The 12,511-nt window shown below is 40.8% G+C and overlaps 1 protein-coding gene across 10 annotated transcripts in view; it reads left to right on the top strand.

The window, feature by feature from the left end:
• Nucleotides 1-12,511, top strand: part of ABHD18 (abhydrolase domain containing 18) — a 67,565-nt gene that overhangs the window by 32,069 nt on the left and 22,985 nt on the right. For 5 of the 10 annotated variants that reach the window (XM_023217576.2, XM_023217574.2, XM_023217580.2 and 2 more), the window contains 3 exons: nucleotides 6,625-6,703; nucleotides 6,812-6,896; nucleotides 9,392-9,419. In XM_023217576.2, coding sequence (XP_023073344.1) covers nucleotides 6,625-6,703; nucleotides 6,812-6,896; nucleotides 9,392-9,419 — 192 coding nt within the window. Of the gene's footprint in view, nucleotides 1-3,350; nucleotides 3,601-6,624; nucleotides 6,704-6,811; nucleotides 6,897-9,391; nucleotides 9,420-12,511 lie in introns of those variants that run through there. The other 5 variants (XM_023217578.2, XM_023217582.2, XM_023217581.3 and 2 more) reach the window with 4 other exon arrangements.

Raw genomic sequence — 12,511 nt, 5'->3', positions numbered from 1 at the left:
TCAGTCTGCCTTCCTTCTAGACTCAAAAAGCTAGGTATTTGCCTTTTGGAATTTGTGGTTTGAAACTTGTAGAGTACTGCTTTCAGCCTTGTCAAAGGCAACAAGTGATTAAGAAAAGCAGTGTACAACCTAGCAGCAGTAGGCAAATGTGTGATTAAAGATATGTAACTATAGCAGCTGTTGGCTCAGAGAAAAACTTAGTCATTTCTTATTAGCTCTCATCTCCCTCCCTCCTTACTTTCTGTTCCACTTTCCCTGCTTCTTTATTCTTCCTTCTTCTTGTCCTTCTCTTTCTTCTCCTCCTCCTCCTCCTCCACCTTCTTCCTCTCCTCCTCCTCCTCGTTTTGTTTTTTTTTGGTTTGTTTTTTGTTGTTCGGTTTTTTGTTTTTTTTTTTTGACCAGCTTGCTCTATTGCTCAGGCTGGAGTGCAGTAGTGCGATCATAGCTCACTGCAGTCTTGAACTCCCAGGCTTCGGTGACCCTCCAACCTCAGCCTCCTGAGTAGCTGGGACTACAGGCATGCACCACCACAACCAGCTAATATTTTTATTATTTGTAGAGAACAAGGTCTCTCTGTGTTGCCTAGGCTGGTCTTGAATTCCTGGGCTCAAGGGATCCTCCCGCCTCAGCCTCCCACAGTGCTGGGATTATAGGCCTGAGCCACCATCCCCAGCTTCACTTCTTTATCTCACTTCCTCTTTTCTCTCTCTCTCTCTTTCTTTGACTTAGTCTAATTTGTCTTATCCTTTGTAAATTTTTCAAGACTTTTTTTTTTTTTTTTTTGAGATGGAGTCTCGCTTTGTTGCCCAGGCTGGAGTGCAGTGGTGCAATCTCGGCTCACTGCAAGCTCCGCCTCCCGGGTTCACGCCGTTCTCCTGCCTCAGCCTCCTGAGTAACTGGGACTACAGGCACCCGCCACCACACCCAGCTAATTTTTTTTTTTTTTTTTTTTTTGAGACGGGGACAGTACAGCCATTTTAACTATTGATTCTTCCTATCCACGAGCATGGAATGTTTTTCCATTTGTTTATGTTGTCTCTGATTTCTTTCAGTAGTGTTTTGTAATTCTCATTGTAGAGATCTTATACCTCCTTGGTAAGCTGTATTCCTAGGTTTCTGTGTGTGTGGTTGTGTGGCTATTATAAATGAGATTGTGTTCTTGATTTGACTCTCAGCTTGGATGTTATTGGTGTATAGAAATGTTACTGAGCGGGCCGGGCGCGGTGGCTCAAGCCTGTAATCCCAGCACTTTGGGAGGCTGAGATGGGCGGATCGCGAGGTCAGGAGATTGAGACCATCCTGGCTAACATGGTGAAACCCTGTCTCTACTAAAAAAATACAAAAAAAAAAAACTAGCCGGGCGTGGTGGCAGGCACCTGTAGTCCCAGCTACTTGGGAGGCTGAGGCAGGGAAATGGTGTGAACCCAGGAGGCACAGCTTGCAGTGAGCTGAGATCTGGCCACTGCACTCCAGCCTGGGCGACAGAGCGAGACTCTGTCTCAAAAAAAAAAAAAAAAAAAAAAAGAAATGTTACTGAGCTTTATACATTAATCTTCTATCTCTATCTTGAAATTTTACTGAAGTTATTTATTAGTTCTGAGAGCCTTCTAGCAGAGTCTATGGGGTTTTTGAGGTATAACATTATATTGACTGCAAAGAGAGATAATTGACTTCCTCTGTTTCTATTTGGATGCCTTTTATTTTTTTCTGTTGCCTGATTGTTCTGGTTAGGATTTCCAATACTGTGATGAACAGTGGTAGTGAGAGTGGGAATCCTTGTTTTGTTCCAGTTCTCAAGGGGAATGCTTCTAGCTTTTGCCTATTCAGTATGGTGTTGGCTGTGGGTTTGTCATAGATGGCTCTTATTATTTTGAGGTATCTTCCTTTGATGCCTAATTTATTGAAGGTTTTTACCATGAAGTGATGTTGAATTTTATCAAAAGCCTTTTCTGTATCTATTGAGATGATCATGTGGTTTTTGTAAGTCTGTTTATGTGGTGAATAACCTTTATTAATATGCACATATTGAACCAATCTTGCACCCCAGGAATAAAAGCCCACTTGATTGTAGTGGATAACTTTTTGATGTGCTAGTGTTGTCCTTATAGCTTCTGATACTTTTTTCCTTGAGGTTCTGTAGATAGTAAATTTCTGAGTTATTCATATGTAAAAATGACTTTATTATCCCTCATACTTAGTTAACCCCTTGCCTACTTATGTAATTCTTGGTTTAGAATAACTTCCTTCAGAATTTAGAAGGCTTTGGTGTGTTTTTTTCTGTCTTTCAGCATTATTGATGAAATGCTTGATACCAACTTGATTCTTCTACTTTTGTAGGTAACCAGTTGTTTCTCTCTAGAAACTTTTGTGGTCTTTTCTGTATCCTTAGTGGTTAGATGTTGTTGTTGTTGTTGTTGTTGTTTTTTAATTCTTTGTGCCTGCCACTCAGAAGACCCTTTCAGTTTGAAAAAAACAGATTGCCGGGCGCGGTGGCTCAAGCCTGTAATCCCAGCACTTTGGGAGGCCGAGACGGGCGGATCACGAGGTCAGGAGATCGAGACCATCCTGGCTAACACAGTGAAACCCCGTCTCTACTAAAAATACAAAAATAAAACTAGCCGGGCAAGGTGGCGGGTGCCTGTAGTCCCAGCTACTCAGGAGGCTGAGGCAGGAGAATGGCGTAAACCCGGGAGGCGGAGCTTGCAGTGAGCTGAGATCCGGCCACTGCACTCCAGTCCAGGTGACAGAGCGAGACTCCGCCTCAAAAAAAAAAAAAGAAAAAAGAAAAAAAAACAGATAAATTTTCATCTATTATTTTTGCCACTTTTTTTCTCCTGTTTTGTCTCCATTCTTTTCTGAGATTCCTGTTAGAAACATGTTGGAGCAAGGCATGGTGGTTCATGCCTGTAATCCTAGCACTTCGGGAGACCTACACGGGTGGATCGCCTGAGGTCAGGAGTTCGAGACCAGCCTGGCCAATATGGCGAAACCCCATTTCTACTAAAAATGCAAAAATTAGCTGGGCATGGTGGTGAACACCTGTAATCTCAGCTACTCTGCAGGCTGAGGCAGGAGAATCACTTGAACCCAGAAGACGGAGGTTGTGGTGAGCTAAGATTGTGATACTGCACTCCAGCCTGGGCGACAGAGCAAGGTTCCATCTCTCTCTTTTTTTTTTTTTTTTTTTTCTTTGAGATGGAGTCTTGCTCTGTCACCCAGGTTGGAGTGTAGTAGCCCTGCAATCTTGGCTGACTGCAACCTCGGCCTCCCAGAGTCAAGTGATTCTCCTGCCTCAGTCTCCCAAGTAGCTGGGATTACAGGCACTCGCCACCATGTCTGGCTAATTTTGTGTTTTTAATAGAGACGGGGTTGTGCCATATCCAAAAGCTTTCATATGCAAGCTCCACAGAATCTAACTATAGTCTGTCCCAATTCCATATTACCAAAAGAGCAAATCTCATTGCCCTAACTTGGCTTATGCTTGGCCCAGTCAGCTGTGGCAGAGGAGTCACATGGCCTATACCCATTCATCATGGGACACTGGAGAAGACTGTTAGAAGATAGTCGAATTTGAGCAGACTGATTACTGAAATTAATTAGGTGGGTAGTTAGTTAATACTACAATAAAAAATTCCTATTAAAGCTATTATCCAATAATGAAGTCACTACATGCATTGCTATGGAACAAAAGGAAAGTACAAATAATAACAGAGATGTCCAGCTTTCTACTGAAAAAAATTCTTAAATGTTTTCATTTCCCCAAAATCTTTAAAATATCAGGAAACAGGATAATGCTCAGAATGCAAAATGAAGCAAAGGTGTTAGTTAACAGTGGCAGTTCTCATTATGGAATTGAAAATTAAGAGTTCCCATGAGCACAAAACAGAAATAATTCTTAAACCATCCTAAATTTGTCTTTGTTCTATTCTGCAATTTATTGACGGTGGATAAGTGGTGATATCACCCATTCTGTCCAAGCAAAGTTTTCAGCTCAGAATTGAGGTTTTATGTTGCTTCAGAATCTAGTCACCTCAGGTCAAATCTTCAGGTGACAGTACAGTCTTTTCCTATGATAGTAATTCTAAAATATGAACTGCTAAGAAAATTAAAATGAGAAATGAGTTTGGGAAGATGAAACTGTTTTGAAGATAGGTGGTAGTGATGGTTGCATAACGTTACTGTACTTAATGCCACTGAATCATACACTTAAAAATGGTTAAAACGGAAGGTGTGGGGACTCATGTCCGTAATCACAGTTATTTGGGAGGCCATGGCGGGAGGATCACTTCAACCCAGGAGTTCAAGATCATCTGGGGCAACATAAGAAGGCTCTGTCTCTTCAAAAAATAAAAGAAATTAGCCGTTCAAGACCAACCTGACTAACATGGAGAAGCTACATCTCTACTTAAAATACAAAATTAGCTGGGTGTGGTGGTGCATGCCTGTAATCCCAGCTACTCGGGAGGCTGAGGCAGGAGAATCGCCTGAACCTGGGAGGTGGAAGTTACAGTGAGCCGAGATCACGTCATCGTACTCCAGCCTGGGCAACAAGAGCGAAACTCCGTCTCTCAAAAAAAAAAAAAAGAAAGAAAGAAAGAAAGAAATTAGTCAGGTGTGATAGCACATGCCTGTAGTCCCAGCTGCTTGGGAGGCTGAGGTGGGAGGATTGCTTGAGCCCAGGAGGTCTGGGCTGCAGTGAGCCATAATTGTGTCACTGCACTCCACCTTGGGCAAAAAAGTGAGACTTTGTCTCTAAAAAAAAAAAAAAAAATGGTTAAAATTGTAAATTTTATGATATGTATATTCTAACACAGTTAAAAAAAAATAGAGAAGTCATACAGGTTAAAAGAAAAAACATAAAACATTACATGAGGACCAAAATACTACAATAAGAAAAAAACAAAGGCCAGGTGCAATGGCTCATGCCTGTAATCCCAGCACTTTAAGGCTAAAGCACCAGCCTAGGCAATATAGCGAGACCCCATGTTCTCAAAAAATAAAAAATTAGCTGGGCTTAGTAGCAGATACCTGTAATCCCAGCTACTTGGGAGGCTGAAGTGGGAGGATCACTTGAGCCCAGGAAGTTAAGGCTTCAGTGAGCTGTGATCATGCTGCGGCACTCCATCCTAGGTAACAGCAATACCCTGTCTCAAAAAAAAAAAAAAGACAAATAGAGAAAACTATCTGCGAATTTGTGTTTTTTGTTTTCTGGCATGGATTGACTTGACTTGTAAGTATTAACATTTTAATGAGTCAGATTCTATCATATACTAAAAGTTTTTTAAAAAGACAACATAAACTATTTTATTGATTCATCAACAGCTTGTACAGCCAAGCATTTCTTTTGCAAAGAGGAAAAGTCAGAGCCATATCTAAAGAGTTATTTATTTTGGCCAGGCACGGTGTCTCACACCTGTAATCCCAGAACTTTGGGAGGCTGAGGCGGGTGGATCACAAGGTCAGAAGTTTGATACCAATCTGGCCAACATGGTGAAACGCCATGTCTGCTAAAAATACAAAAATTAACCAGGCACAGTGGTGTGGACCTGAAGTCCTAGCTACTCTGGAGGCTGAGGCAGGAGAAGTGCTTGAAGTCGGGAGGCAGAGGTTGCAGTGAGCCGAGATCGTGCCACCACACTCCAGCCTGGGTGACAGAGCGAGACTCTGTTCCTTTTTTTTCTTTTTCTTTTTTTTTTTTTTGAGACGGAGTCTCGCTGTGTCGCCCAGGCTGGAGTGCGGTGGTATGATCTTGGCTCACTGCAACCTCTACCTCCTGGGTTCTAGCGCTTCTACTGCCTCAGCCTCCTGAGTAGCTGGGATTACAGGCATGCACCACCATGCCTGGCTAATTTTATTTGTATTTTTAGTAGAGACAGGGTTCTTCCATGTTGGTCAGGCTGGTCTCGAACTCCCAACCTCAGGTGATCCACCTTCCTCAGCCTCCCAAAGTACTGGGATTATAGGCGTGAGCCGCTGTGCTCGGCCAATAGTTACTTCTTTTAAGACTTACTCATGGCCGGGCGCGGTGGCTCAAGCCTGTAATCCCAGCACTTTGGGAGGCCGAGACGGGCGGATCACGAGGTCAGGAGATCGAGACCCTCCTGGCTAACACGGTGAAACCCCGTCTCTACTAAAAATACAAAAAATTAGCCGGGCGAGGTGGTGGGCGCCTGTGGTCCCAACCACTCGGGAGGCTGAGGCAGGAGAATGGCGTGAACCCAGGAGGCAGAGGTTGCGGTGAGCTGAGATCCGGCCACTGCACTCTAGCCTGGGCGACAGAGCAAGACTCCGTCTCAAAAAAAAAAAAAGACTTACTCATATACGGTGGTGTCTCTACAAGATAAGAAAATTTCTTTATGTATTTATAAAATTGTGATATTGAACAAGGTAAAGAATAGTGACAATAAATTCTGTGTTTATGTTGTATTTAATATTTTAATATCCTAACAGAAGGCAGATTTACAATATCTTTGTAGCATTTGGACAACTTAATTAAGTTAATTACAATTTGAATGTTAAAATTTTGACCGTTCTTTTCTCTCAAATAATTTTTAAGAACTGAAAGTTTTTATTGAAAGCCCTTTAAAGAGAATTTTATTGATAAGTCTTTGCTTTTAAAAATAGGTTCCAATTTATTGTGCCTAAAGAATGGAGCAGCAAATATAGGCCTGTATGCATTCATCTTGCTGGAACAGGAGATCATGTAAGACTTTATTATAATGCTTTAATCTCCAGATAATTTGTTAACATATTCTCCTTAACAGATGGGGCTACTGTATTCTTTTGAGTATGTGTTCTTTTCTTTCCTTAGCATTACTGGAGGCGACGAACACTAATGGCCCGTCCTATGATTAAAGAAGCCCGAATGGCTTCTTTATTGTTAGAAAACCCTTATTATATCCTTTTGTGATATCTAAGAAGTCTTTTGCCTTGTTTATTTATTAATATAGTTAGTCATCAAAAGGAATGATAGTAACCAAGTTTTCTAAACCAGTTAAATTTAGTCATCAGTTCAGAAAAACTTAAGAAGTAATAATCAAAAGGAGAGAAAGACTGTTTCATGCCTCTTAAAAATTAACATAAGGATTGTACTTCTATTGTGCAGTAAAGAAATTGTACTTCTATTTCTTGGGAGACTTATGCTAGATTTTTAATATTAGTGAGTCAGATGTTTACTAGTAAGGAAACACTCATGTTTTAAATGCATTTACAGTATCAGTTGAGGTTTAGACAGTTCTTAACTTAATTTTCAAGATGACGTCAGACTATTCACAGAAGAAGAAATGAAACTGATGCACAGATATAAAGAAATGTTCAACGTTGCTGGTAATAAATGTAGAGTTAAAATAATAATGATCAACTATTTAAAAAAAAACACAGTACTGGTGAGGCTGCTTTGAAATGGGCACTCTTGTTATTAATGACTGAAAATTAGTTCAACCATTTGGGAAAACATTTTTTACCATGTGTATCAGGAGCTTTGAAACATCATATCCCTTGACAAAATGATTTTGATTCTGGGAAATTTATTCTAAGGAGAAAAACTAAGAAATAATTAAATAACAAAAACATGTTTGTATAGCTTTAGTTTAGACAGTAAAGCATTAGAAATAGCTCAATGTCAAGCCTGTAATCCCAGCACTTTGGGAGGCCGAGACGGGCGGATCACGAGGTCAGGAGATCAAGACCATCCAGGCTAACACGGTGAAACCCCGTCTCTACTAAAAATACAAAAACTAGCCGGGCGAGGTGGCGGGCGCCTGTAGTCCCAGCTACTTCGGAGGCTGAGGCAGGAGAATGGCGTAAACCCGGGAGGCGGAGCTTGCAGTGAGCTGAGATCCGGCCACTGCACTCCAGTCCGGTTGACAGAGCCAGACTCCGCCTCAAAAAAAAAAAAAAAAAAAAGAAATAGCTCAATGTCTAAAATAGAAATAGTTATGTAAACTGTGGTTCATAATATTGGAATTTTATGCAATTGATTGTGTTACATTTATTTCTCTACCTGTGTTATATTTATTTCTCTACCTCTTACTACCTTTGTGACCTTGGCTATTGCATAACCTTTTAGTACCTCAATTTTCTCACTGATAAATGGGAATAATCTCTTAGGTTATTGAGGTTATTAAATGATTAATACTGTCTAGAACAGTGCCTGATAAATAATAAGCATTCAGTAAGTTTTAACTCTTATTATTAAAAAGTTTACAATAATGTATGACAAGTATTTCTGATGCGAAAATAGGATATAGGCCAGGTGCAGTGGCTCATGCCTATAATCCCAGCACTTTGGGAGGCTGAGGTGGGCAGATCATCTGAGGTCAGGAGTTCGAGACCAGCCTGGCCAACATGGTGAAACCTGATCTCTGCTAAAAATATAAAATTAACCTGGCATGCTGGCACATGCCTGTAATCCCAACTTCTTAGGAGACTGAGGCAGGAGAATCACTTGAATCTAGAAGACAGGTTGCAGTGAGCCAAGATCACGCCATTGCACTCCAGCCTGGGCAAAAAGAGTAAAACTCTGTCTCAAAAAAAAAAAAAAATGAAAAGAAAATAGGATATAGACTCTACAGTGTGGCACAGGTATGCAAAAAAACTGAAAACAAAATCCAAAGCAAAAACTGTGCATTGGCCTGGCACAGTGGCTTAACGCCTGTAATCCCAGCACTTTGGGAGACTGAGGCAGGAGGATCACCTGAGGTCAGGAGTTTGAGACCAGCCTGGCCAACATGGCAAAACTCCATCTCTACTGAAAATACAAAAATTAGCTGGGTATAGTGGCGTGCGCCTGTAATCCCAGCTACTTGGGAGGCTGAGGCAGGAGAATCGCTTGAACCCAAGAGGCAGAAGTTGCAGTGAGCTGCCTGCACTCCAACCTAGGTGACAGAACAAGACTGTGCCTCAAAAAAAAAAAAAAAAAAAAAAAAAACGTCCAAAAAAAAAAAAAAAAAAAAAAAAAAAACCGTACATAAAGAGAAATATACCAAAATGTAATCTGGTTGTCTGTAGATTAAGTAGTTGTTCTTTAATCTGCTTTTTAGTACTTTTTGGATTTTCTATAATAAAAATTATATAAATGAAAAAATCAATAAACTTCATTTAAAATTTAAATTGAAGATTGTACAACCCTGTTAATTTACTGAAAACATTAATAGGTATACTTTATTGGCTGAATTATGTGACATATGATGATATCAATAAAGCTGGGGTTTTTTTTTAATAAAAAGGAAAATAATTAAGTTGAAAATTTAAGAACTTCTAAACAGCCTACTTAAGAGAATTAGAATGGAGTTATTTCAGTATTAAATTGTAGAAAATTTAACTACTTAATGTACTCTCAGACAAAATTATTTAATTATTTTAAAACTTTCTCTTTGACCCACATTCTTAAATGGCTGCAGGAAACCCAAGGACCAAATGTAAGTATATATCACCTTCATTTTTGCAGTCTTTTTACCAAATACCCAGCAGTATTAAAATTTTGGTTGCCTTCAGTTAACCATTTCTAAATTGACTATCTCAATATTATGGGGGGGGAGTTCTGTTATAAAACTGTAGTATGAATACTGACTTTAATTTTTATTTTTAAGATTTTTGCATTTTAATGTCAGTTAAGGAAATACAATAAAAATTTTTAATAGGTAGACTTAATATATAGTTTAGTTGTGAAACTGTAAATGAAGAAATGATAAAACCTTTTCCTTTTTTGGTTTTTATTTTTTTACTTTTTTTTTTTTTTGAGAGGGAGTCATTCCATCGCCCAGGCTGGAGTGCACTGGTGCGATCTCAGCTCACTGCAAACTCTGCCTCCCTCGTTCAAGCAATTCTCCTGCCTTAGCCTCCCAAGTAGCTGGAATTATAGACATGCACCACCACACCCGGCTAATTTTTGTATGTTTAGTAGAGATGGGCTTTCACCATGTTGGTCAGGCTGGTCTCAAACTCCTAACCTCAAGTGATCCGCCTACCTTGGCCTCCCAAAGTGCTGGGATTATAGGCATGAGCCACCGTGCCCAGCCTACCTTTTCCTTTTTAAGGTACATTTACGTTGTGTAATTAGACACTTTATTCTTACAATGAATAGTATAGAAAATCTGAAGATAAACTTTCTCTTTTCATTCTTTTAAAATGATAAACTTCAAGGCGTTTCCATAATCTATACTGTGTTTCATTTGGTTTATTCAATAAATATTTGAACCTAGACCCTGGGAATACTGCAACAATAACACAACATCTTCTCATAAAGTTCGTATTGTAGTGTGGGAGATAGATAACAATAAATAAGGTGATTTCAGATATTTATCAATACCCAATGAATGAAGTAAAGCAGGGCAATTGTATAAAGAATAATATGGGGTGCAGTGTAGTAACAGTATTATATATGAAAACATAATATAATGAGAAGGAGCCACCTGCATGAAGACTTGGAAGAAGATCAGCCACAGAGAAGGAAAAGTAAATGAAAAGCCCCATGTAAGCATCAGGAGGAGAGAGTAGTACAAGATGAGGTCAGAAAGATAGGCAAGGGCCGGGTGCAGTGGCTCACACCTATAATCCCAGCACTTTGGGAGGCCAAGGTGGGGGGGTCACTTGGGGTCAGTAGTTTGAAACCAGCCTGACCAACATGATAAAACCCTGTCTCTACTAAAAATACAAAAATTAGCCAGGTGTGGTGGTATGTACCTATAGCCCGAGCTACTGGGGAGGCCAAGGCGGGAGAATCACTTGAACCCAGGAGACGGAGGTTGCAGTGAGCCAGTACTATGCCGCTGCACTCCAGTCTAGACCACAGAACAAGACTGTCTAAAAAAAAAAAAAAAAAAAAGACAAGGACCAGATTATGAAAGGCCATCATGCTTTGAATGTGAATGATCTGAAAGTGCAATGGGAAGTGTCTAGAGGACTTGAAGCAGATGAGTGGCCTGATTTATATTTTTTAAGACCTACTTTGGTTTACTGGGGCAAGAGTAGCAACAGAGAAAACAAGGTGGGCGCGGTGGCTCATGCCTGTAATCCCAGCACTTTGGGAGGCCGAGGCGGGTGGATCACAAGGTCAGGAGATCGAGGCCATCCTGGCTAACACGGTGAAACCCTGTCTCTGCTGAAAAATACAAAAACTGAGCCGGGTGTGGTGGCGGGCACCTGTAGTCCCCAGCTGCTGGGGAGGCTGAGGCAGGAGAATCACGTGAAGCCGGGAGGCGGAGCTTGCAGTGAGCAGAGATCATGCCACTGCACTCCAGCCTGGGCGACAGAGTGAAGACTCCGTCTCAAAAAATAAAATAAATAAATAAATAAAGCAACAGAGAAAACAAATAGGAAGCTATTGCAATGATGCAGGAAAGAGTAGTGACTTTAGGTAGCAGTGGAAATGGAGAGAAGTTTTCCTGGGTTCAAGATATATTTAAGTTTAAATAATAGGACTTGTTTATGAATTGGATGTTGTGGGAGGGAAATCAAAAGTTCTGGGCCGGGTGCGGTGGTTCACGCCTATAATCCCAGCACTTTGGGAAGCCAAGGTGGGCAGATCACAAAGTCAGGAGATCAACACCATCCTGGCTAACACGCTGAAACCCCATCTCTACTAAAAATACAAAAAAGCCGGGCCTGGTGGCAGGCGCCTGTAGTCCCAGCTACTTGGGAGGCTGAGGCAGGAGAATGGCGTGAACCCGGGAGGCGGAGCTTGCAGTGAGCCGAGATCGCCCTATTGCACTCCAGCTTGGATGACAAGCGCGAAACTCCATCTCAAAAAAAAAAAGCCAGAAATGGTGGTGCACACCTGTAGTCCCAGCTCCTCAGAAGGCTGAGGTTGAGAATCACCTGAGCCCGGGAAGTCGAGGCTGCCGTGAGCCATGATCAAGCCACTTCACTGCAGCCTGGGCAATAAGAGTGAGACCCAGTCTCAAAAACAAGAAAAAAGAAATGGTTTGCAATTTAAGTCACAGATACTTCTCTCTTGCGCATTCTAAGCCATCTTAAGTCTGTTTTCATCAAAAATGCTGAAACAATTTGAGACCGAGTCTACCGTTATAAATAACCACTGTCCCAGAGTTTCATATCAGTAACTTCTAAAAGAGCAAACTGGAGACCTGAGAATTCAAGGCTCCCATACAAGGCTAAAAGAAAAAGTTGGGGAAATTTTGTAATCATAAGTAGAAAAATGACTTGAGGATAGGAAACAAAGATAAGAATAAATGGGTTTTTTTTCCTGGTGAAGCATGACTATGATCTGTTTGGATGAAGGATAGCATAGTTTCCATAAACAGAAACCCTGCCTTCTGGACTTAGAGCTCTGAGAGGACTTGGTAGGACAGTGGAAGTAAGGTCTTTGGGAGCCAAGATTTTGTTTTTCACGCTTGGCATTCCTTCTGGCACCTGGTTCTTTGCACATATTATGTGTAGGCATATGATAAATAATCATTGGTAAAATGAATTTTTGTAACTTTGACAAGGTTTCATCCAGTAACCAGTTATGTGTGTCTTAATACAAGTTACATTTTGAAAAGTAGATTCT

The sequence above is a fragment of the Piliocolobus tephrosceles genome, chromosome 3 (assembly GCF_002776525.5).
Source record: "Piliocolobus tephrosceles isolate RC106 chromosome 3, ASM277652v3, whole genome shotgun sequence".
In the NCBI taxonomy this organism is placed as follows: domain Eukaryota; kingdom Metazoa; phylum Chordata; class Mammalia; order Primates; family Cercopithecidae; genus Piliocolobus; species Piliocolobus tephrosceles.
The sequence above is the reverse complement of the archived record's forward strand: the minus strand, read 5'-3'. Positions and strand labels throughout refer to the sequence as shown.